This window comes from Zootermopsis nevadensis, unplaced genomic scaffold (genome assembly GCF_977971745.1).
Source record: "Zootermopsis nevadensis isolate Lab colony 2312 unplaced genomic scaffold, Znev_1.0 Znev_ptg000031l, whole genome shotgun sequence".
NCBI classification, from domain to species: domain Eukaryota; kingdom Metazoa; phylum Arthropoda; class Insecta; order Blattodea; family Termopsidae; genus Zootermopsis; species Zootermopsis nevadensis.
In genome coordinates this window covers 2501-28023 of record NW_028259163.1, presented here as the reverse complement: position 1 = coordinate 28023, position 25523 = coordinate 2501, and the positions used below count along the sequence as shown (strand labels likewise).

The 25523-nt window shown below is 37.0% G+C and overlaps 1 protein-coding gene across 12 annotated transcripts in view; it reads left to right on the top strand.

The window, feature by feature from the left end:
• LOC147872005 (transcription-associated protein 1-like) overlaps window positions 1–24099 on the top strand; it is a 28474-nt gene extending 4375 nt beyond the window's left edge. For 4 of the 12 annotated variants that reach the window (XR_015538034.1, XR_015538031.1, XR_015538033.1 and 1 more), the window contains exons 8-9: window positions 450–663; window positions 1384–1771. Coding sequence is in view for 1 of the 12 variants with exons in the window: in XM_087359409.1 (XP_087215535.1) it covers window positions 514–663; window positions 1384–1520; window positions 23979–23985 (294 nt within the window). In the remaining 11 variants the exon portion in view is untranslated. Of the gene's footprint in view, window positions 1–449; window positions 664–1383; window positions 1772–23978 lie in introns of those variants that run through there. The other 8 variants (XM_087359404.1, XM_087359411.1, XM_087359406.1 and 5 more) reach the window with 6 other exon arrangements.
• Window positions 24100–25523: the final 1424 nt, after the last annotated feature.

Genomic DNA, 25523 nt, shown 5'->3' with positions numbered 1-25523 from the left:
GTTGTGAACTTAAATGTGAGATTTGATATGTTGAAAGACCTATGTGCGGTGAGAGATTGGCATAATTGCTGTATCTGTGGTATGCTAGAGGCATTCATGATTCTCTAGTGAATATATTGTTCATAGGACATCAAAATTGGAGGTTAGGTATAGCTTGTAGACGAGGGTGGTGACTATTTGTGATAAGGTTTTGTTAATGAGTGGTTTTGTTACATGTGTGATGTGTGTAGTGCTGTGGAGCCTTTAATGTGATGTGTTTACTAATTAATAAGTGATTAATTGCGAAGGTAAGGAATTTAGTTTTGTTGACGTGTGAGTATTGTGCACAGTGACCGGAGCTGCTGGGATATTTTCTGTGCTTTTGGTTAATTTTGAGCAAGGGGATCGGTTATGAAACCTTTAAATTAGGTGATGTGTTGAATGTGATTGCATTTTTTTTCTGGTAATAGCTGCAGAGAAGAAGCTTGATTGATCCATGGGACTTTACTGAGGTTGAAGGATGCGTCACCTGACATGACTACTGCTTGCCAGGAAAAGAGTGGAGTATGTGCAGAAACACTTTGCTGGCTCACTGATATGACGACAGGAAATCAATCGGCTGTTATCACGAAGGACCTCATGTCTGCGAGAGATTTATCTCTGTGTCTACTTGACATGCATTGTGTAAGTATACGAGAAATATGATTATGAAATGTGCTAATTCATGATTCACACAATCAAATTCTTTGGCAAGATAGCGAAATATTCCACCATGCACATGCACTTGTTTATGTTTACAAGATGTTTTGATATCTGCATTGTAACAAGTTTCACAGTTTGAAGGACTTGTCGTAAGACAGAACACTGAATAATAATAATAATAGTATTCTACCATGTTTTCCATTGGAGGTAGCTCTGCCTTCATTTTATGTGTTTGGCATTGGTATTTTAATTTGGCCAAGAAAGAGGATTTCCAGGATAGGTAAGGTAGCTTCCCTATCTCTCGGTGAGAGACTGAGGGCGAGTTTCTTTTTTTTTGAGAGAGTGTTTTATTTATTTCTTGTGAGAGGTTGAGATATCACTTGAGTCAGATTGGTTCAGTCTTCGTTGTCGTGGTTTTGAACTTTGTAAATGTATGCTCATGTTTGATTCTTTTGAAATTGGTATTGTATTTATATCTCCTTATCATTGATCATTTACATCCAGTTTACGTAAAATGGGATTGCCGGTGGATGTAATGACACTAAGAGCCTCCCCCTTTTAACTTAAAAAAGGGTGATACAGTTAAATTATGGTGCGAGTGTGTTGTTTTCTTTCCATTTTATGGATCCAAGTTCTGAGCATTGGCGATTGCTGGTTGGTATGTTTGACTTATAATCTGTGTTTGTGTTTCATGTACGCCAGTGCATCGGACACGTACGAGTGGATGCGGCCTGTTCTGGAGGGGACTCGAGGCGAATGGCTCTTTGTGTGTGTTGCGGTATCGTTCATCACCTTACTTTGAATGGCGTATGGTGTAGTACTTGGTGCAACGTGCAAAGGTAACTTATATCTTAATTGCGTCATGCTTGTGTTCTTCAATACAATAATTTTATTCACCGTCTTTACACAAGCTTATAGATTGTTAAAATCACATAAAATTATAACATTTCAACATATGATATTGTTACATTTTAAAATGACGACATGTTTCCATGTTCATTCCATCATCGTCAGGTCTATCAATTAAAATTAAAAACTGTTGCACTTGCTGCCCTGCGTATACTGATTTGTTCTACCCGATAGATTTTATTTGTTTAACCTCCAGGCTTCTTCCGTTTAATTTTTGAAGACTGCGCCTGGATGTCTTAAATCTGCAAAATCAATTTTAATTTTCATATCCTGATCCTGGCTACTGACATAGGAAATGGAATAATTTTAAAGAATTACTCAATATATCGTAATACAAGCAAAAGAAAAGTAATCACAAAAAATTTTAAGTATTATAACATACCGGGTCGTGTGTGAGGTGCGTGTCCGATATTACGGAGCTGTAGACTGCAACTAAGCTGTGAGTATCGTGTATGGCTATATATATTGGGTGAAAGTTGTTTAGGGGGTTGGGTCGATGGACTGTAGAATGTTAAATATCGGATTGTTCGTGTAGATGTTACTGTCGTTTAATGCAAGATTTTGTTTATGTGTTCTTTGTATATGATATTTTTCTATGGTGTCTCTATGTCGCTTGTTTTGTATTATTTTTATAATGTCCATTGTTTGTTCTATTTTGTTGTATGTATGTCCTGTGTTTAATATATGCTTTGCATATGCTGAATGATCTTTATTGTGTTTAATTGCTGTAATATGCTCTTTGTATCTTTGACTAAAGGTGCGTCCGGTTTGGCCTATATAGGTTAACGGGCAATCATTGCATTTTAACCTATATATGCCTGGTTTTTCGTATTGATTTGTTGTGTCTATTTGTGGCTTTTGTTTCAAGATGTTTTTTATTGTGTTTTTTGTTCTAAATGCTATTTTTGTTATTTGTTTTAAATGTTTTTGTTATATATTTGGTTTCTTTTCCTATATATGTGAATGTGGCCCATTTGTTTTGTTTATTTTCGTTTTTGTCTTCATTTATGTTGTTTACATTGTTTATTTTATTTTTGGGTTTTAATTCATAATTATTATATCCGTTTTCTATTAGAATTTGTTTTATTATGTTACATTCAATTTGTTTGTTTATTGTGGTCATGGGATATGTATTTTTTCGGTTTATTAAGTAATTAATAGCCATTTGTTAATGTTCATTTGGATGGCATGAAGAGGCATGAATTATGGTGCTTGTATTTGTAGGTTTTCTGTATATTTTGAATTCAGAGTTGTTTTCGTTTCGTATTATAGTTAGATCTAAATAATTTAATTTGTTATTTTGTTCTGTTTCTAAAGTGAATTGTATATTTTGATTTATGTTGTTAAATTCATTTAAAACATTTTTTATATTTGTATTTTTTGCATCAAAAATCATGAGTATATCATCAACATATCTACTATAGTATTTGATTTGATATTTGTTTAATATATTTACTATATAATCATGCTCGAGATATTGTAAGAATATTTCAGATAATATGCTCGAGGTTGGAGCTCCCATGGGTAACCCTGTTTCTTGTTTCCAATATTCATTGTTGAATTGGAAATAATTTTGGTTAATAATAATGTTAGTTATATTTGTAATTTCATTTATTAGATCTGTATTTATATTCTGTCTATTTAGAATATCTCTTACAATATCTCGTAGCATGATTGTTGGAATATTTGTATACATATTATTGATGTCAAAAGAACAAATTTGTATAATTTTATTATTATGAAAATTCAATTGTTGGATTTCGTTTATTAATTTTATAGAATTTGTTATGTTAAACGTATTTGGTAGATTAATATCGGACACGCACCTCACACACAACCCGGTATGTTATAATACTTTAAATATTTTGTGATTACTTTTCTTTTGCTTGTATTACGATATATTGAGTAATTCTTTAAAATTATTCCATTTCCTATGTCAGTAGCCGGGATCAGGATATGAAAATTAAAATTGATTTTGCAGATTTAAGACATCCAGGCGCAGTCTTCAAAAATTAAATGGAAGAAGCCTGGAGGTTAAACAAATAAAATCTAACGGGTAGAACAAATCAGTATACGCAGGGCAGCAAGTGCAACAGTTTTTAATTTTAATTGATAGACCTGACGATGATGGAATGAACATCGAAACATGTCGTCATTTTAAAATGTAACAATATCATATGTTGAAATGTTATAATTTTATGTGATTTTAACAATCTATAAGCTTGTGTAAAGACGGTGAATAAAATTATTGTAGTGCAAAGGTAGTTGATTTTTCCGATCATGTAGAGTTATTATTGTCTCTCACGGAGTCCGACGAACGCAAAGGAGTTTTGAAATTTTAATCTGATTTGAAATCAGTCATTGACACTTCCACTTCCAAGACAAGGCAGGGGTTTATTTTAGCAATGACGTACGTGATTCACACACGAGACTACCTTCTAAATTTCCTTCTAAATTTGACCTGTCCCATCCCTATCACGACTAGACTCCCAAGTCTTGAGAAGTCACTTGTCCCAAGTCTTGAGAAGTCCTTGTCCCAAGTCTTGAGAAATCACTTGTCCCAAGTCTTGAGAAGTCACTCGTCCCAAGTCTTGAGAAGTCACTCGTCCCAAGTCTTGAGAAGTCACTTGTCCCAAGTCTTGAGAAGTCACTCGTTTTAAGTCTTGAGAAGTTCTTGTCCCAAGTCTTGAGAAGTCCTTGTCCCAAGTCTTGAGAAGTCACTCGTCCCAAGTCTTGAGAAGTCACTCGTCCCAAGTCTTGAGAAGTTCTTGTCCCAAGTCTTGAGAAGTCACTTGTCCCAAGTCTTGAGAAGTTCTTGTCCCAAGTCTTGAGAAGTCACTCCTCGCAAGTCTTGAGAAGTTCTTGTCCCAAGTCTTGAGAAGTTCTTGTCCCAAGTCTTGAGAAGTCACTCATCACAAGTCTTGAGAAGTTCTTGTCCCAAGTCTTGAGAAGTTCTTGTCCCAAGTCTTGACAAGTCACTCGTCCCAAGTCTTGAGAAGTTATTGTCCCAAGTCTTGTCTGCTTGTTTAGGGCTGTGCCTCACCTGTCAGCTGAATTCAAATTTTTTCGAAAATTCTTAGTTTTCTTCGCGTTTCGCGCCATTTGCAGTCGTTTTTAATTTTTTTAAAATTTCGAAAAATTTTGAAAATTCTCAAAGGGGTACCCCTTTGAGAAATTTCAATTTTTTCGAAAAATTTCGAAAAATCGAAAAACGTGGCAAATCGTCCAAAAAGCGCACAAAACTAAGAATTTTTGAAAATTTTCAACTTTTAATTTTTTTCCGAATTTTCCGAAAATTTTTGGTTTTGTGCGCATTTCAGAAGGTTTGCAGCGTTTTTTGATTTTTCGAAAAATTTCAAAAAATTTTCCTTCTAAATTTGACCTGTCCCATCCCTATCAGGACTAGACTCCCAAGTCTTGAGAAGTCACTTGTCCCAAGTCTTCAGAAGTCCTTGTCCCAAGTGTTGAGAAGTTCTTGTCCCAACTTATATCTTAATTGCATCCTGCTTGTGTTCCTCAATACAATACTTTTATTTTCCGTCGTTTCACAACCCAAAAGTGTAATAACATTTTTAACCATCCCAAAACACAATACTATAATCATACACCGCACCAATCATCACAGGAAAAATTAAACTACATAAGAACCCATATTCTATCAGACCATTAATAAATTGGACATCAGCCCCTGCATATAAAATAGCAATAAAAATACAAAACATTTTAAAAGAATATTGTAATTTACCAAATACCTTTAATATAACAAATTCTATAAAATTAATAAATGAAATCCAACAATTAAATTTTCATAATAATAAAAATATACAAATTTGTTCTTTTGACATCAATAATATGTATACAAATATTCCAACAAGCATGCTACGAGATATTATAAGAGATATTCTAAATAGACAGAATATAAATACAGATCTAATAAATGAAATTACAAATATAACTAACATTATTATTAACCAAAATTATTTCCAATTCAACAATGAATATTGGAAACAAGAAACAGGATTACCTATGGGAGCTCCCACCTCGAGCATATTATCTGAAATATTCTTACAATATCTCGAACATGATTACATAGTAAATATATTAAATAAATATCAAATTAAATACTATAGTAGATATGTTGACGATATACTCATGATTTTTGATGGAAAAAATACAGACATAAAAAATGTTTTAAATGAATTTAACAACATAAATCAAAATATACAATTCACTTTAGAAAAAGAACAAAATAACAAATTAAATTATTTAGATCTAACTATAATACGAAACGAAAATAACTTCGAATTCAAAATATACAGAAAGCCCACAAATACAAGCACCATAATACATGCCTCTTCATGCCATCCGAATGAACATAAACAGATGGCTATTAACTACTTAATAAACAGAAAAAATACATATCCCATAACCACAGAAAACAAACAAATTGAATGTAACACAATAAAACAAATTCTAATAGAAAACGGATATAATAATTATGAATTAAAACCCAAAAATAAAATAAACAATATAAACAACATAAATGAAGACGGAAACGAAAATAAACAAAACAAATGGGGGCCACATTCACATATATAGGAAAAGAAACCAAATATATAACAAAAACATTTAAAACAAATAACATAAAAATAGCATTTAGAACAAAAAACACTATAAAAAACATCTTGAAACAAAAACCACAAATAGACACAACAAATCAATACGAAAAACCAGGCATATATAGATTAAAATGCAATGATTGCCCGTTAACCTATATAGGCCAAACAGGACGCACCTTTAATCAAAGATATAAAGAGCATATTACAGCAATAAAACATAATAAAGACCATTCAGCATATGCAAAGCATATATTAAACACAGGACATTCATACAACAAAATAGAACATACAATGGACATTATAAAAATAATACAAAACAAACGACATAGAGACACCAGAGAGAAATATCATATACAAAGAACACATAAACAAAACCTTGCATTAAACGAAAGCAATATTTACACGAACAATCCGATATTTAACATTCTACAGTCCATTGACCCAACCCCCTAAACAACTTTCACCTATATATAGCCACACACGATACTCACAACTCAGTTGCTGTCTGCCATTCAATAACAACGGACACGCACATCACACACAACCCGGTATGTTATAATACTTTATATTTTGTGATTGCATTTCTTTTGCTTGTAATACGATATATTTGAGTAATTCCTTAAATATAAAATTAGAGTAAAATTATTCCATTTCCTATGTCGGTAGCCAGAATCACGATATGAAAATTAAAATTGATTTTACAGATATAGGCACCCAGGCGCAGTCTCCAAAATTAAATGGAAGAAGCCTGGAGATGTAATAAAATCAAAAACGGGTAAAATCAATATAAGCAGAGCAACAGATACACCAGATTTTAATTTTAATTTTGATAGACCTGACGATGATAGAATTGTATATCGAAACATGTCGTCAATTTTAAAAATGTAACAATTTTATGTGAAATTTTATGTAATTTTAACAATAAGCTTGTGAAACGACGGAAAATAAAAGTATTGTATTCTTGTCCCAAGTCTTGAGAAGTCACTCGTCCCAAGTCTTGAGAAGTTATTGTCCCAAGACTTGTCTGCTTGTTTAGGGCTGTGCCTCACCTGTCTTAGCTGAATTGAATTTTTTTTTTAAAATTCTTAGTTTTCTTGGCGTTTCACGCCATTTGCAGTCGTTTTCAATTTTTTTAAAATTTCGAAAAATTTTGAAAATTCTCAAAGGGGGTACCCCTTTGAGAAATGTCAATTTTTTCAAAAAATTTCGAAAAATCGAAAAACGTGGCAAATCGTCCAAAAAGCGCACAAAACTAAGAATTTTTGAAAATTTTCAACCTTAATTTTTTTCCGAATTTTCCGAAAATTTTTGGTTTTGTGCGCATTTCAGAAGGTTTGCAGCGTTTTTTGATTTTTCGAAAAATTTGAAAATTTTTCCTTCTAAATTTGACCTGTCCCATCCCTATCAGGACTAGACTCCCAAGTCTTGAGAAGTCACTTGTCCCAAGTCTTCAGAAGTCCTTGTCCCAAGTGTTGAGAAGTTCTTGTCCCAAGTCTTGAGAAGTCACTCGTCCCAAGTCTTGAGAAGTTATTGTCCCAAGACTTGTCTGCTTGTTTAGGGCTGTGCCTCACCTGTCTTAGCTGAATTCAATTTTTTTCGAAAATTCTTAGTTTTCTTCGCGTTTCACGCCATTTGCAGTCGTTTTCAATTTTTTTAAAATTTCGAAAAATTTTGAAAAATCGAAAAACGTGGCAAATCGTCCAAAAAGCGCACAAAACTAAGAATTTTTGAAAATTTTCAACTTTTAATTTTTTTCCGAATTTTCCGAAAATTTTTGGTTTTGTGCGCATTTCAGAAGGTTTGCAGCGTTTTTTGATTTTTCGAAAAATTTGAAAATTTTTCCTTCTAAATTTGACCTGTCCCATCCCTATCAGGACTAGACACCCAAGTCTTGAGAAGTCACTTGTCCCAAGTCTTGAGAAGTCCTTGTCCCAAGTGTTGAGAAGTTCTTGTCCCAAGTGTTGAGAAGTTCTTGTCCCAAGTCTTGAGAAGTCACTTGTCCCAAGTCTTGAGAAGTCACTCGTCCCAAGTCTTGAGAAGTCACTCGTCCCAAGTCTTGAGAAGTTCTTGTCCCAAGTCTTGAGAAGTTCTTGTCCCAAGTCTTGAGAAGTCCTTGTCCCAAGTCTTGAGAAGTTATTGTCCCAAGTCTTGTCTGCTTGTTTAGGGCTGTGCCTCACATGTCTTAGCTGAATTCAATTTTTTTCGAAAATTCTTAGTTTTCTTCGCGTTTCACGCCATTTGCAGTCTTTTTTATTTTTTTAAAATTTCGAAAATTTTTGAAAATTGTCAAAGGGGTACCCCTTTGAGAAATTTCAATTTTTTCGAAAAATTTCGAAAAATCGAAAAACGTGGCAAATCGTCCAAAAAGCGCACAAAACTAAGAATTTTTGAAAATTTTCAACTTTTAATTTTTTTTCGAATTTTCCGAAAATTTTTGGTTTTGTGCGCATTTCAGAAGGTTTGCAGCGTTTTTTGATTTTTCGAAAAATTTGAAAATTTTTCCTTCTAAATTTGACCTGTCCCATCCCTATCAGGTCTAGACTCCCAAGTCTTGAGAAGTCACTCGTCCCAAGTCTTGAGAAGTTCTTGTCCCAAGTCTTTAGAAGTCACTCGTCCCAAGTCTTGAGAAGTCCTTGTCCTAAGTCTTGAGAAGTTCTTGTCCCAAGTCTTGAGAAGTCACTCGTCCCAAGTCTTGAGAAGTTCTTGTCCCAAGTCTTGAGAAGTTCTTGTCCCAAGTCTTGAGAAGTCACTTGTCCCAAGTCTTGAGAAGTCACTCGTCCCAAGTCTTGAGAAGTTCTTGTCCCAAGTCTTGAGAAGTTCTTGTCCCAAGTTTTGAGAAGTCACTTGTCCCAAGTTTTGAGAAGTTCTTGTCCCAAGTCTTGAGAAGTCCTTGTCCCAAGTCTTGAGAAGTTATTGTCCCAAGTCTTGTCTGCTTGTTTAAGGCTTTGCCTCACCTGTCTTAGCTGAATTCAATTTTTTTCGAATATTCTTAGTTTTCTTCGCGTTTCACGCCATTTGCAGTCGTTTTTAATTTTTTTAAAATTTCGAAAAATTTTGAAAATTCTCAAAGGGGTACCCCTTTGAGAAATTTCAATTTTTTCGAAAAATTTCGAAAAATCGAAAAACGTGGCAAATCGTCCAAAAAGCGCACAAAAATAAGAATTTTTGAAAATTTTCAACTTTTAATTTTTTTCCGAATTTTCCGAAAATTTTTGGTTTTGTGCGCATTTCAGAAGTTTTGCAGCGTTTTTTGATTTTTCGAAAAATTTGAAAATTTTTCCTTCTAAATTTGACCTGTCCCATCCTTATCAGGACTAGACTCCCAAGTCTTGAGAAGTCACTTGTCCCAAGTCTTGAGAAGTCCTTGTCCCAAGTCTTGAGAAGTTCTTGTCCCAAGTCTTGAGAAGTCACTTGTCCCAAGTCTTGAGAAGTCACTTGTCCCAAGTCTTGAGAAGTTCTTGTCCCAAGTCTTGAGAAGTTCTTGTCCCAAGTCTTGAGAAGTCACTTGTCCCAAGTCTTGAGAAGTTCTTGTCCCAAGTCTTGAGAAGTCACTTGTCCCAAGTCTTGAGAAGTCACTCGTCCCAAGTCTTGAGAAGTTCTTGTCCCAAGTCTTGAGAAGTTCTTGTCCCAAGTCTTGAGAAGTTCTTGTCCCAAGTCTTGAGAAGTTATTGTCCCAAGTCTTGTCTGCTTGTTTAAGGCTTTGCCTCACCTGTCTTAGCTGAATTCAATTTTTTTCGAAAATTCTTAGTTTTCTTCGCGTTTCACGCCATTTGCAGTCGTTTTCAATTTTTTTAAAATTTCGAAAAATTTTGAAAAATCGAAAAACGTGGCAAATCGTCCAAAAAGCGCACAAAACTAAGAATTTTTGAAAATTTTCAACTTTTAATTTTTTTCCGAATTTTCAGAAAATTTTTGGTTTTGTGCGCATTTCAGAAGGTTTGCAGCGTTTTTTGATTTTTCGAAAAATTTGAAAATTTTTCCTTCTAAATTTGACCTGTCCCATCCCTATCAGGACTAGACACCCAAGTCTTGAGAAGTCACTTGTCCCAAGTCTTGAGAAGTCCTTGTCCCAAGTGTTGAGAAGTTCTTGTCCCAAGTGTTGAGAAGTTCTTGTCCCAAGTCTTGAGAAGTCACTTGTCCCAAGTCTTGAGAAGTCACTCGTCCCAAGTCTTGAGAAGTCACTCGTCCCAAGTCTTGAGAAGTTCTTGTCCCAAGTCTTGAGAAGTTCTTGTCCCAAGTCTTGAGAAGTCCTTGTCCCAAGTCTTGAGAAGTTATTGTCCCAAGTCTTGTCTGCTTGTTTAGGGCTGTGCCTCACATGTCTTAGCTGAATTCAATTTTTTTCGAAAATTCTTAGTTTTCTTCGCGTTTCACGCCATTTGCAGTCTTTTTTATTTTTTTAAAATTTCGAAAATTTTTGAAAATTGTCAAAGGGGTACCCCTTTGAGAAATTTCAATTTTTTCGAAAAATTTCGAAAAATCGAAAAACGTGGCAAATCGTCCAAAAAGCGCACAAAACTAAGAATTTTTGAAAATTTTCAACTTTTAATTTTTTTTCGAATTTTCCGAAAATTTTTGGTTTTGTGCGCATTTCAGAAGGTTTGCAGCGTTTTTTGATTTTTCGAAAAATTTGAAAATTTTTCCTTCTAAATTTGACCTGTCCCATCCCTATCAGGTCTAGACTCCCAAGTCTTGAGAAGTCACTCGTCCCAAGTCTTGAGAAGTTCTTGTCCCAAGTCTTTAGAAGTCACTCGTCCCAAGTCTTGAGAAGTCCTTGTCCTAAGTCTTGAGAAGTTCTTGTCCCAAGTCTTGAGAAGTCACTCGTCCCAAGTCTTGAGAAGTTCTTGTCCCAAGTCTTGAGAAGTTCTTGTCCCAAGTCTTGAGAAGTCACTTGTCCCAAGTCTTGAGAAGTCACTCGTCCCAAGTCTTGAGAAGTTCTTGTCCCAAGTCTTGAGAAGTTCTTGTCCCAAGTTTTGAGAAGTCACTTGTCCCAAGTTTTGAGAAGTTCTTGTCCCAAGTCTTGAGAAGTCCTTGTCCCAAGTCTTGAGAAGTTATTGTCCCAAGTCTTGTCTGCTTGTTTAAGGCTTTGCCTCACCTGTCTTAGCTGAATTCAATTTTTTTCGAATATTCTTAGTTTTCTTCGCGTTTCACGCCATTTGCAGTCGTTTTTAATTTTTTTAAAATTTCGAAAAATTTTGAAAATTCTCAAAGGGGTACCCCTTTGAGAAATTTCAATTTTTTCGAAAAATTTCGAAAAATCGAAAAACGTGGCAAATCGTCCAAAAAGCGCACAAAAATAAGAATTTTTGAAAATTTTCAACTTTTAATTTTTTTCCGAATTTTCCGAAAATTTTTGGTTTTGTGCGCATTTCAGAAGTTTTGCAGCGTTTTTTGATTTTTCGAAAAATTTGAAAATTTTTCCTTCTAAATTTGACCTGTCCCATCCTTATCAGGACTAGACTCCCAAGTCTTGAGAAGTCACTTGTCCCAAGTCTTGAGAAGTCCTTGTCCCAAGTCTTGAGAAGTTCTTGTCCCAAGTCTTGAGAAGTCACTTGTCCCAAGTCTTGAGAAGTCACTTGTCCCAAGTCTTGAGAAGTTCTTGTCCCAAGTCTTGAGAAGTTCTTGTCCCAAGTCTTGAGAAGTCACTTGTCCCAAGTCTTGAGAAGTTCTTGTCCCAAGTCTTGAGAAGTCACTTGTCCCAAGTCTTGAGAAGTCACTCGTCCCAAGTCTTGAGAAGTTCTTGTCCCAAGTCTTGAGAAGTTCTTGTCCCAAGTCTTGAGAAGTTCTTGTCCCAAGTCTTGAGAAGTTCTTGTCCCAAGTCTTGAGAAGTTCTTTTCCCAAGTCTTGAGAAGTTCTTGTCCCAAGTCTTGACAAGTCACTCGTCCCAAGTCTTGAGAAGTTATTGTCCCAAGTCTTGTCTGCTTGTTTAGGGCTGTGCCACACCTGTCTTAGCTGAATTCAAATTTTTTCGAAAATTCTTAGTTTTCTTCGCGTTTCGCGCCATTTGCAGTCGTTTTTAATTTTTTTAAAATTTCGAAAAATTTTGAAAATTCTCAAAGGGGTCCCCTTTGAGAAATTTCAATTTTTTCGAAAAATTTCGAAAAATCGAAAAACGTGGCAAATCGTCCAAAAAGCGCACAAAACTAAGAATTTTTGAAAAATTTCAACTTTTAATTTTTTTCCGAATATTCCGAAAATTTTTGGTTTTGTGCGCATTTCAGAAGGTTTGCAGCGTTTTTTGATTTTTCGAAAAATTTGAAAATTTTTCCTTCTAAATTTGACCTGTCCCATCCTTATCAGGACTAGACTCCCAAGTCTTGAGAAGTCACTTGTCCCAAGTCTTGAGAAGTCCTTTTCCCTAAGTCTTGAGAAGTTCTTGTCCCAAGTCTTGAGAAGTCACTCGTTCCAAGTTTTGTGAAGTTACTCGTCCCAAGTCTTGAGAAGTTCTTGTCCCAAGTCTTGAGAAGTCACTTGTCCCAAGTCTTGAGAAGTTCTTGTCCCAAGTCTTGAGAAGTCACTTGTCCTAAGTCTTGAGAAGTCCCTCGTCCCAAGTCTTGAGAAGTTCTTGTCCCAAGTCTTGAGAAGTTCTTGTCCCAAGTCTTGAGAAGTCACTTGTCCCAAGTCTTGAGAAGTTCTTGTCCCAAGTCTTGAGAAGTCACTTGTCCCAAGTCTTGAGAAGTTCTTTTCCCAAGTCTTGAGAAGTTCTTGTCCCAAGTCTTGAGAAGTTCTTGTCCCAAGTCTTGAGAAGTCACTTGTCCCAAGTCTTGAGAAGTCACTTGTCCCAAGTCTTGAGAAGTTCTTGTCCCAAGTCTTGAGAAGTTCTTGTCCCAAGTCTTGAGAAGTCACTTGTCCCAAGTCTTGAGAAGTTCTTGTCCCAAGTCTTGAGAAGTTCTTGTCCCAAGTCTTGAGAAGTCACTTGTCCCAAGTCTTGAGAAGTTCTTGTCCCAAGTCTTGAGAAGTTCTTGTCCCAAGTCTTGAGAAGTTGTTGTCCCAAGTCTTGAGAAGTTCTTGTCCCAAGTCTTGAGAAGTTCTTGTCCCAAGTCTTGATAAGTCACTCGTCCCAAGTCTTGAGAAGTTATTGTCCCAAGTCTTGTCTGCTTGTTTAGGGCTGTGCCTCACCTGTCTTAATTGAATTCAATTTTTTTCGAAAATTCTTAGTTTTCTTCGCGTTTCGCGCCATTTGCAGTCGTTTTTAATTTTTTTAAAATTTCGAAAATTTTTGAAAATTCTCAAAGGGGTACCCCTTTGAGAAATTTCAATTTTTTCGAAAAATTTCAAAAAATCGAAAAACGTAGCAAATCGTCCAAAAAGCGCACAAAACTAAGAATTTTTGAAAAATTTCAACTTTTAATTTTTTTCCGAATATTCCGAAAATTTTTGGTTTTGTGCGCATTTCAGAAGGTTTGCAGCGTTTTTGATTTTTCGAAAAATTTGAAAATTTTTCCTTCTAAATTTGACCTGTCCCATCCTTATCAGGACTAGACTCCCAAGTCTTGAGAAGTCACTTGTCCCAAGTTTTGAGAAGTCCTTTTCCCTAAGTCTTGAGAAGTTCTTGTCCCAAGTCTTGAGAAGTCACTCGTTCCAAGTTTTGTGAAGTCACTCGTCCCAAGTCTTGAGAAGTTCTTGTCCCAAGTCTTGAGAAGTCACTTGTCCCAAGTCTTGAGAAGTTCTTGTCCCAAGTCTTGAGAAGTCACTTGTCCTAAGTCTTGAGAAGTCCCTCGTCCCAAGTCTTGAGAAGTTCTTGTCCCAAGTCTTGAGAAGTCACTTGTCCCAAGTCTTGAGAAGTTCTTTTCCCAAGTGTTGAGAAGTCACTCGTCCCAAGTCTTGAGACGTTCTTGTCCCAAGTCTTGAGAAGTTCTTGTCCCAAGTCTTGACAAGTCACTCGTCCCAAGTCTTGAGAAGTTATTGTCCCAAGTCTTGTCTGCTTGTTTAGGGCTGTGCCTCACCTGTCTTAGCTGAATTCAAATTTTTTCGAAAATTCTTAGTTTTCTTCGCGTTTCGCGCTATTTGCAGTCGTTTTTAATTTCTTTAAAATTTCGAAAAAATTTGAAAATTCTCAAAGGGGTACCCCTTTGAGAAATTTCAATTTTTTCGAAAAATTTCGAAAAATCGAAAAACGTGGCAAATCGTCCAAATAGCGCACAAAACTAAGAATTTTTGAAAATTTTCAACTTTTAATTTTTTTCCGAATTTTCCGAAAATTTTTGGTTTTGTGCGCATTTCAGAAGGTTTGTAGCGTTTTTTTATTTTTCCAAAAATTTGAAAATTTCTCGTTCTAAATTTGACCTGTCCCATCTTTATCAGGACTAGACTCCCAAGTCTTGAGAAGTCACTTGTCCCAAGTCTTGAGAAGTCCTTGTCCCAAGTCTTGAGAAGTTCTTGTCCCAAGTCTTGAGAAGTCACTTGTCCCAAGTCTTGAGAAGTCACTTGTCCCAAGTCTTGAGAAGTTCTTGTCCCAAGTCTTGAGAAGTTCTTGTCCCAAGTCTTGAGAAGTCACTTGTCCCAAGTCTTGAGAAGTTCTTGTCCCAAGTCTTGAGAAGTCACTTGTCCCAAGTCTTGAGAAGTCACTCGTCCCAAGTCTTGAGAAGTTCTTGTCCCAATTCTTGAGAAGTTCTTGTCCCAAGTCTTGAGAAGTTCTTGTCCCAAGTCTTGTGAAGTCACTTGTCCCAAGTCTTGAGAAGTTCTTTTCCCAAGTCTTGAGAAGTCACTCGTCCCAAGTCTTGAGAAGTCACTCGTCCCAAGTCTTGAGAAGTTCTTGTCCCAAGTCTTGAGAAGTTCTTGTCCCAAGTCTTGAGAAGTTCTTGTCCCAAGTCTTGAGAAGTCACTTGTCCCAAGTCTTGAGAAGTCACTCGTCCCAAATCTTGAGAAGTTCTTGTTCCAAGTCTTGAGAAGTCACTCGTCGCAAGTCTTGAGAAGTTCTTGTCCCAAGTCTTGAGAAGTTCTTGTCCCAAGTCTTGAGAAGTTCTTGTCCCAAGTCTTGAGAAGTTCTTGTCCCAAGTCTTGAGAAGTCACTTGTCCCAAGTCTTGAGAAGTTCTTGTCCCAAGTCTTGAGAAGTCACTCGTCCCAAGTTTTGAGAAGTTCTTGTCCCAAGTCTTGAGAAGTTCTTGTCCCAAGTCTTGACAAGTCACTCGTCCCAAGTCTTGAGAAGTCACTCGTCCCAAGTCTTAAGAAGTTCTTGTCCCAAGTCTTGAGAATTCACTTGTCCCAAGTCTTGAGAAGTTCTTGTCCCAAGTCTTGAGAAGTCACTTGTCCTAAGTCTTGAGAAGTCACTCGTCCCAAGTCTTGAGAAGTTCTTGTCCCAAGTCTTGAGAAGTTCTTGTCCCAAGTCTTGAGAAGTCCTTGTCCCAAGTCTTGAGAAGTTATTGTCCCAAGTGTTGTCTGCTTGTTTAGGGCTGTGCCTCACCTGACTTAGCTGAATTCAATTTTTTTCGAAAATTCTTAGTTTTCTTCGCGTTTCACGCCATTTGCAGTCGTTTTTAATTTTTTTAAAATTTCGAAAAATTTTGAAAATTCTCAAAGGGGTACCCCTTTGAGAAATTTCAATTTTTTCGAAAAATCGAAAAACGTGGCAAATCGTCCAAAAAGCGCACAAAACTAAGAATTTTTGAAAATTTTCAAGTTTTAATTTTTTTCCAAATTTTCCGAAAATTTTTGGTTTTGTGCGCATTTCAGAAGGTTTGCAGCGCTTTTTGATTTTTCGAAAAATTTGAAAATTTTTCCTTCTAAATTTGACCTGTCCCATCCTTATCAGGTCTAGACTCCCAAGTCTTGAGAAGTCACTTGTCCCAAGTCTTGAGAAGTCCTTGTCCCAAGTCTTGAGAAGTTCTTGTCCCAAGTCTTGAGAAGTCACTTGTCCCAAGTCTTGAGAAGTTCTTGTCCCAAGTCTTGAGAAGTTCTTGTCCCAAGTCTTGAGAAGTTCTTGTCCCAAGTCTTGAGAAGTCCTTGTCCCAAGTCTTGAGAAGTTATTGTCCCAAGTCTTGTCTGCTTGTTTAGGGCTGTGCCTCACCTGTCTTAGCTGAATTCAATTTTTTTCGAAAATTCTTAGTTTTCTTCGCGTTTCACGCCATTTGCAGTCGTTTTTAATTTTTTTAAAATTTCGAAAATTGAGAAATTTCAATTTTTTCGAAAAATCGAAAAACGTGGCAAATCGTCCAAAAAGCGCACAAAACTAAGAATTTTTGAAAATTTTCAAGTTTTAATTTTTTTCCAAATTTTCCGAAAATTTTTGGTTTTGTGCGCATTTCAGAAGGTTTGCAGCGTTTTTTGATTTTTCGAAAAAATTGAAAATTTTTCCTTCTAAATTTGACCTGTCCCATCCCTATCAGGACTAGACACCCAAGTCTTGAGAAGTCACTTGTCCCAAGTCTTGAGAAGTCACTCGTCCCAAGTCTTGAGAAGTTCTTGTCCCAAGTCTTGAGAAGTCACTTGTCCCAAGTCTTGAGAAGTTCTTGTCCCAAGTCTTGAGAAGTTCTTGTCCCAAGTCTTGAGAAGTTCTTGTCCCAAGTCTTGAGAAGTCACTTGTCCCAAGTCTTGAGAAGTTCTTGTCCCAAGTCTTGAGAAGTCACTCGTCCCAAGTTTTGAGAAGTTCTTGTCCCAAGTCTTGAGAAGTTCTTGTCCCAAGTCTTGACAAGTCACTCGTCCCAAGTCTTGAGAAGTTATTGTCCCAAGTCTTGTCTGCTTGTTTAGGGCTGTGCCTCACCTGTCTTAGCTGAATTCAAATTTTTTCGAAAATTCTTAGTTTTCTTCGCGTTTCGCGCCATTTGCAGTCGTTTTTAATTTTTTTAAAATTTCGAAAATTTTTGAAAATTCTCGTTTTTAATTTTTTCCAAAAATTTCGAAAAATCGAAAAACGTGGCAAATCGTCCAAAAAGCGCACAAAACTAAGAATTTTTGAAAAATTTCAACTTTTAATTTTTTTCCGAATTTTCAGAAAATTTTTGGTTTTGTGCGCATTTCAGAAGGTTTGCAGCGTTTTTTGATTTTTCGAAAAATTTGAAAATTTTTCCTTCTAAATTTGACCTGTCCCATCCTTATCAGGACTAGACTCCCAAGTCTTGAGAAGTCACTTGTCCCAAGTCTTGAGAAGTCCTTGTCCCAAGTCTTGAGAAGTTCTTGTCCCAAGTCTTGAGAAGTCACTTGTCCCAAGTCTTGAGAAGTCACTCGTCCCAAGTCTTGAGAAGTCACTCGCCCCAAGTCTTAAGAAGTTCTTGTCCCAAGTGTTGAGAATTCACTTGTCCCAAGTCCTGAGAAGTTCTTGTCCCAAGTCTTGAGAAGTCACTTGTCCTAAGTCTTGAGAAGTCACTCGTCCCAAGTCTTGAGAAGTTCTTGTCCCAAGTCTTGAGAAGTTCTTGTCCCAAGTCTTGAGAAGTCCTTGTCCCAAGTCTTGTCTGCTTGTTTAGGGCTGTGCCTCACCTGTCTTAGCTGAATTCAATTTTTTTCGAAAATTCTTAGTTTTCTTCGCGTTTCACGCCATTTGCAGTCGTTTTTAATTTTTTTAAAATTTCGAAAAATTTTGAAAATTCTCAAAGGGGTACCCCTTTGAGAAATTTCGATTTTTTCGAAAAATCGAAAAACGTGGCAAATCGTCCAAAAAGCGCACAAAACTAAGAATTTTTGAAAAATTTCAACTTTTAATTTTTTTCCGAATTTTCCGAAAATTTTTGGTTTTGTGCGCATTTCAGAAGGTTTGCAGCGTTTTTTCATTTTTCGAAAAATTTGAAAATTTTTCCTTCTAAATTTGACCTGTCCCAGCCCTATCAGGACTAGACACCCAAGTCTTGAGAAGTCACTTGTCCCAAGTCTTGAGAAGTCACTCGTCCCAAGTCTTGAGAAGTTCTTGTCCCAAGTCTTGAGAAGTTCTTGTCCCAAGTCTTGAGAAGTCACTTGTCCCAAGTCTTGAGAAGTTATTGTCCCAAGTCTTGTCTGCTTGTTTAGGGCTGTGCCTCACCTGTCTTAGCTGAATTCAAATTTTTTCGAAAATTCTTAGTTTTCTTCGCGTTTCGCGCCATTTGCAGTCGTTTTTAATTTTTTTAAAATTTCGAAAATTTTTGAAAATTCTCAAAGGGGTACCCCTTTGAGAAATTTCAATTTTTTCCAAAAATTTCGAAAAATCGAAAAACGTGGCAAATCGTCCAAAAAGCGCACAAAACTAAGAATTTTTGAAAAATTTCAACTTTTAATTTTTTTCCGAATTTTCCGAAAATTTTTGGTTTTGTGCGCATTTCAGAAGGTTTGCAGCGTTTTTTCATTTTTCGAAAAAATTGAAAATTTTTCCTTCTAAATTTGACCTGTCCCATCCTTATCAGGACTAGACTCCCAAGTCTTGAGAAGTCACTTGTCCCAAGTCTTGAGAAGTCCTTGTCCCAAGTCTTGAGAAGTTCTTGTCCCAAGTCTTGAGAAGTCACTTGTCCCAAGTCTTGAGAAGTCACTCGTCGCAAGTCTTGAGAAGTCACTCGTCCCAAGTCTTGAGAAGTTCTTGTCCCAAGTCTTGAGAAGTCACTTGTCCCAAGTCTTGAGAAGTCACTCGTTTTAAGTCTTGAGAAGTTCTTGTCCCAAGTCTTGAGAAGTCACTTGTCCCAAGTCTTGAGAAGTTCTTGTCCCAAGTCTTGTCTGCTTGTTTAGGGCTGTGCCTCACCCGTCTTAGCAGAATTCAAATTTTTTCGAAAATTCTTAGTTTTCTTCGCGTTTCACGCCATTTGCAGTCGTTTTTAATTTTTTTAAAATTTCGAAACATTTTGAAAATTCTCAAAGGGGTACCCCTTTGAGAAATTTCAATTTTTTCGAAAAATCGAAAAACGTGACAAATCGTCCAAAAAGCGCACAAAACTAAGAATTTTTGAAAAATTTCAACTTTTAATTTTTTTCCGAATTTTCCGAAAATTTTTGGTTTTGTGCGCATTTCAGAAGGTTTGCAGCGTTTTTTGATTTTTCGAAAAATTTGAAAATTTTTCCTTCTAAATTTGACCTGTCCCAGCCCTATCAGGACTAGACACCCAAGTCTTGAGAAGTCACTTGTCCCAAGTCTTGAGAAGTCACTCGTCCCAAGTCTTGAGAAGTTCTTGTCCCAAGTCTTGAGAAGTTCTTGTCCCAAGTGTTGAGAAGTCACTTGTCCCAAGTCTTGAGAAGTTATTGTCCCAAGTCTTGTCTGCTTGTTTAGGGCTGTGCCTCACCTGTCTTAGCTGAATTCAAATTTTTTCGAAAATTCTTAGTTTTCTTCGCGTTTCGCGCCATTTGCAGTCGTTTTTAATTTTTTTAAAATTTCGAAAATTTTTGAAAATTCTCAAAGGGGTACCCCTTTGAGAAATTTCAATTTTTTCCAAAAATTTCGAAAAATCGAAAAACGTGGCAAATCGTCCAAAAAGCGCACAAAACTAAGAATTTTTGAAAAATTTCAACTTTTAATTTTTTTCCGAATTTTCCGAAAATTTTTGGTTTTGTGCGCATTTCAGAAGGTTTGCAGCGTTTTTTCATTTTTCGAAAAATTTGAAAATTTTTCCTTCTAAATTTGACCTGTCCCAGCCCTATCAGGACTAGACACCCAAGTCTTGAGAAGTCACTTGTCCCAAGTCTTGAGAAGTCACTCGTCCCAAGTCTTGAGAAGTTCTTGTCCCAAGTCTTGAGAAGTTCTTGTCCCAAGTCTTGAGAAGTCACTTGTCCCAAGTCTTGAGAAGTTATTGTCCCAAGTCTTGTCTGCTTGTTTAGGGCTGTGCCTCACCTGTCTTAGCTGAATTCAAATTTTTTCGAAAATTCTTAGTTTTCTTCGCGTTTCGCGCCATTTGCAGTCGTTTTTAATTTTTTTAAAATTTTGAAAATTTTTGAAAATTCTCAAAGGGGTACCCCTTTGAGAAATTTCAATTTTTTCCAAAAATTTCGAAAAATCGAAAAACGTGGCAAATCGTCCAAAAAGCGCACAAAACTAAGAATTTTTGAAAAATTTCAACTTCTAATTTTTTTCCGAATTTTCAGAAAATTTTTGGTTTTGTGCGCATTTCAGAAGGTTTGCAGCGTTTTTTTGATTTTTCGAAAAATTTGAAAATTTTTCCTTCTAAATTTGACCTGTCCCATCCTTATCAGGACTAGACTCCCAAGTCTTGAGAAGTCACTTGTCCCAAGTCTTGAGAAGTCCTTGTCCCAAGTCTTGAGAAGTTCTTGTCCCAAGTCTTGAGAAGTCACTTGTCCCAAGTCTTGAGAAGTCACTCGTCCCAAGTCTTGAGAAGTCACTCGTCCCAAGTCTTAAGAAGTTCTTGTCCCAAGTGTTGAGAAGTCACTTGTCCCAAGTCTTGAGAAGTTCTTGTCCCAAGTCTTGAGAAGTCACTTGTCCTAAGTCTTGAGAAGTCACTCGTCCCAAGTCTTGAGAAGTTCTTGTCCCAAGTCTTGAGAAGTTCTTGTCCCAAGTCTTGAGAAGTTCTTGTCCCAAGTCTTGAGAAGTCCTTGTCCCAAGTCTTGAGAAGTTATTGTCCCAAGTCTTGTCTGCTTGTTTAGGGCTGTGCCTCACCAGTCTTAGCTGAATTCAATTTTTTTCGAAAATTCTTAGTTTTCTTCGCGTTTCACGCCATTTGCAGTCGTTTTTAATTTTTTTAAAATTTCGAAAATTTTTGAAAATTCTCAAAGGGGTACCCCTTTGAGAAATTTCAATTTTTTCCAAAAATTTCGAAAAATCGAAAAACGTGGCAAATCGTCCAAAAAGCGCACAAAACTAAGAATTTTTGAAAAATTTCAACTTTTAATTTTTTTCCGAATTTTCAGAAAATTTTTGGTTTTGTGCGCATTTCAGAAGGTTTGCAGCGTTTTTTTGATTTTTCGAAAAATTTGAAAATTTTTCCTTCTAAATTTGACCTGTCCCATCCTTATCAGGACTAGACTCCCAAGTCTTGAGAAGTCACTTGTCCCAAGTCTTGAGAAGTCCTTGTCCCAAGTCTTGAGAAGTTCTTGTCCCAAGTCTTGAGAAGTCACTTGTCCCAAGTCTTGAGAAGTCACTCGTCGCAAGTCTTGAGAAGTCACTTGTCCCAAGTCTTGAGAAGTTCTTGTCCCAAGTCTTGAGAAGTTCTTGTCCCAAGTCTTGAGAAGTCACTTGTCCCAAGTCTTGAGAAGTTCTTGTCCCAAGTCTTGAGAAGTTCTTGTCCCAAGTCTTGAGAATTTCTTGTCCCAAGTCTTGAGAAGTCACTTGTCCCAAGTCTTGAGAAGTTCTTTTCCCAAGTCTTGAGAAGTCACTCGTCCCAAGTCTTGAGACGTTCTTGTCCCAAGTCTTGAGAAGTTCTTGTCCCAAGTCTTGACAAGTCACTTGTCCCAAGTGTTGAGAAGTTATTGTCCCAAGTCTTGTCTGCTTGTTTAGGCTGTGCCTCACCTGTCTTAGCTGAATTCAAATTTTTTCGAAAATTCTTAGTTTTCTTCGCGTTTCGCGCCATTTGCAGTCGTTTTTAATTTTTTTAAAATTTCGAAAATTTTTGAAAATTCTCAAAGGGGTACCCCTTTGAGAAATTTCAATTTTTTCCAAAAATTTCGAAAAATCGAAAAACGTGGCAAATCGTCCAAAAAGCGCACAAAACTAAGAATTTTTGAAAAATTTCAACTTTTAATTTTTTTCCGAATTTTCCGAAAATTTTTGGTTTTGTGCGCATTTCAGAAGGTTTGCAGCGTTTTTTCATTTTTCGAAAAATTTGAAAATTTTTCCTTCTAAATTTGACCTGTCCCAGCCCTATCAGGACTAGACACCCAAGTCTTGAGAAGTCACTTGTCCCAAGTCTTGAGAAGTCACTCGTCCCAAGTCTTGAGAAGTTCTTGTCCCAAGTCTTGAGAAGTTCTTGTCCCAAGTCTTGAGAAGTCACTTGTCCCAAGTCTTGAGAAGTTATTGTCCCAAGTCTTGTCTGCTTGTTTAGGGCTGTGCCTCACCTGTCTTAGCTGAATTCAAATTTTTTCGAAAATTCTTAGTTTTCTTCGCGTTTCGCGCCATTTGCAGTCGTTTTTAATTTTTTTAAAATTTTGAAAATTTTTGAAAATTCTCAAAGGGGTACCCCTTTGAGAAATTTCAATTTTTTCCAAAAATTTCGAAAAATCGAAAAACGTGGCAAATCGTCCAAAAAGCGCACAAAACTAAGAATTTTTGAAAAATTTCAACTTTTAATTTTTTTCCGAATTTTCAGAAAATTTTTGGTTTTGTGCGCATTTCAGAAGGTTTGCAGCGTTTTTTTGATTTTTCGAAAAATTTGAAAATTTTTCCTTCTAAATTTGACCTGTCCCATCCTTATCAGGACTAGACTCCCAAGTCTTGAGAAGTCACTTGTCCCAAGTCTTGAGAAGTCCTTTTCCCTAAGTCTTGGGAAGTTCTTGTCCCAAGTCTTGAGAAGTCACTCGTTCCAAGTTTTGTGAAGTCACTCGTCCCAAGTCTTGAGAAGTTCTTGTCCCAAGTCTTGAGAAGTTCTTGTCCCAAGTCTTGAGAAGTCACTTGTCCCAAATCTTGAGAAGTCACTCGTCCCAAGTCTTGAGAAGTTCTTGTCCCAATTCTTGAGAAGTTCTTGTCCCAAGTCTTGAGAAGTTCTTGTCCCAAGTCTTGAGAAGTCACTTGTCCCAAGTCTTGAGAAGTCCTTGTCCCAAGTCTTGAGAAGTTCTTGTCCCAAGTCTTGAGAAGTCACTTGTCCCAAGTCTTGAGAAGTCACTTGTCCCAAGTCTTGAGAAGTTCTTGTCCCAAGTCTTGAGAAGTTCTTGTCCCAAGTCTTGAGAAGTCACTTGTCCCAAGTCTTGAGAAGTTCTTGTCCCAAGTCTTGAGAAGTCACTTGTCCCAAGTCTTGAGAAGTCACTCGTCCCAAGTCTTGAGAAGTTCTTGTCCCAAGTCTTGAGAAGTTCTTGTCCCAAGTCTTGAGAAGTTCTTGTCCCAAGTCTTGAGAAGTCACTTGTCCCAAGTCTTGAGAAGTTCTTTTCCCAAGTCTTGAGAAGTCACTCGTCCCAAGTCTTGAGACGTTCTTGTCCCAAGTCTTGAGAAGTTCTTGTCCCAAGTCTTGACAAGTCACTCGTCCCAAGTCTTGAGAAGTTATTGTCCCAAGTCTTGTCTGCTTGTTTAGGGCTGTGCCTCACCTGTCTTAGCTGAATTCAAATTTTTTAGAAAATTCTTAGTTTTCTTCGCGTTTCGCGCCATTTGCAGTCGTTTTTAATTTTTTTAAAATTTCGAAAATTTTTGAAAATTCTCAAAGGGGTACCCCTTTGAGAAATTTCAATTTTTTCGAAAAATTTCAAAAAATCGAAAAACGTAGCAAATCGTCCAAAAAGCGCACAAAACTAAGAATTTTTGAAAAATTTCAACTTTTAATTTTTTTCCGAATATTCCGAAAATTTTTGGTTTTGTGCGCATTTCAGAAGGTTTGCAGCGTTTTTTGATTTTTCGAAAAATTTGAAAATGTTTCCTTCTAAATTTGACCTGTCCCATCCTTATCAGGACTAGACTCCCAAGTCTTGAGAAGTCACTTGTCCCAAGTCTTGAGAAGTCCTTGTCCCAAGTCTTGAGAAGTTCTTGTCCCAAGTCTTGAGAAGTCACTTGTCCCAAGTCTTGAGAAGTCCTTGTCCCAAGTCTTGAGAAGTCACTTGTCCCAAGTCTTGAGAAGTCACTTGTCCCAAGTCTTGAGAAGTCCTTGTCCCAAGTCTTGAGAAGTCACTTGTCCCAAGTCTTGAGAAGTCACTTGTCCCAAGTCTTGAGAAGTCCTACGCAGAATATATTTATTTTGTTTTCAGTTAATTTTATTTGCTTTGATTGAAATTAATGTTGGTTTTTTGATTTTGTTCAGGTTATGATACTTTTTTCCAGTCGAGATTAAGAAGATGAAATAAGTGAATGAATTATATTTTGTAAACTGATGTACAAACAGAATTTTTTTTGCATAATAAAGACTTTTTTATTTTGAATAATGTTATCATTTAGGATTCCTGAATTCCTTCCATACACTCTAGGTAGAACTGAGAATTTCTTCGAACTTTGCCAAAAACTTAGTTTTTGGTACAAGTTCGGAAAATTCTAAGAAAAACTGAAAAGTTCTTGTCCCAAGTCTTGAGAAGTTCTTGTATCAAGTCTTGAGAAGTTCTTGTCCCAAGTGTTGTCTGCTTTTTTAGGGCTGTGCCTCACCCATCTTAGCTGAATTCAAATTGTTTTCGAAAATTTCGATTTTTCTTAGTTTTCTTCGCGTTTCACGCCACTTGGGACGAGTGACTTCTCAATACTTGGGACAATAACTTCTGAATACTTGGGACGAGTGACTTCTCAAGACTTGGGACGAGTGAATTCTCAAGACTTGGGACATGAACTTCTCAAGACTTGGGACAAGAGCGTCTCAAGACTTGGGACGAGTGACTTCTCAAGACTTGGGACAAGAACTTATCAAGACTTCTCAAGACTTGGGACAAGGACTTCTCAAGACTTGGGACAAGTGACATCTCAAGACTTGGGACATGAAATTCTCAAGACTTGGGACAAGAACTTCTCAAGACTTGCGACAAGGTTAGGTTAGGTTAGGTTAGGTTAGGTCAGGTCAGGTCAGGTCAGGTCAGGTCAGGTCAGGTCAGGTCAGGTCAGGTCAGGTCAGGTCAGGTCAGGTCAGGTCAGGTCAGGTCAGGTCAGGTCAGGTCAGGTCAGGTCAGGTCAGGTCAGGTCAGGTCAGGTCAGGTCAGGTCAGGTCAGGTCAGGTCAGGTCAGGTCAGGTCAGGTCAGGTCAGGTCAGGTCAGGTCAGGTCAGGTCAGGTCAGGTCAGGTCAGGTCAGGTCAGGTCAGGTCAGGTCAGGTCAGGTCAGGTCAGGTTAGTGTTAGGTCAGGTCAGGTCAGGTTAGGTTAGGTCAGGTCAGGTCAGGTCAGGTTAGGTCAGGTCAGGTCAGGTCAGGTTAGGTCAGGTCAGGTCAGGTCAGGTTAGGTTAGGTCAGGTCAGGTCAGGTTAGGTTAGGTCAGGTTAGGTTAGGTTAGGTTAGGTTAGGTTAGGTTAGGTTAGGTTAGGTTAGGTTAGGTTAGGTTAGGTTAGGTTAGGTTAGGTTAGGTTAGGTTAGGTTAGGTTAGGTTAGGTTAGGTTAGGTTAGGTTAGGTTAGGTTAGGTTAGGTTAGGTTAGGTTAGGTTAGGTTAGGTTAGGTTAGGTTAGGTTAGGTTAGGTTAGGTTAGGTTAGGTTAGGTTAGGTTAGGTTAGGTTAGGTTAGGTTAGGTTAGGTTAGGTTAGGTTAGGTTAGGTTAGGTTAGGTTAGGTTAGGTTAGGTTAGGTTAGGTTAGGTTAGGTTAGGTTAGGTTAGGTTAGGTTAGGTTAGGTTAGGTTAGGTTAGGTTAGGTTAGGTTAGGTTAGGTTAGGTTAGGTTAGGT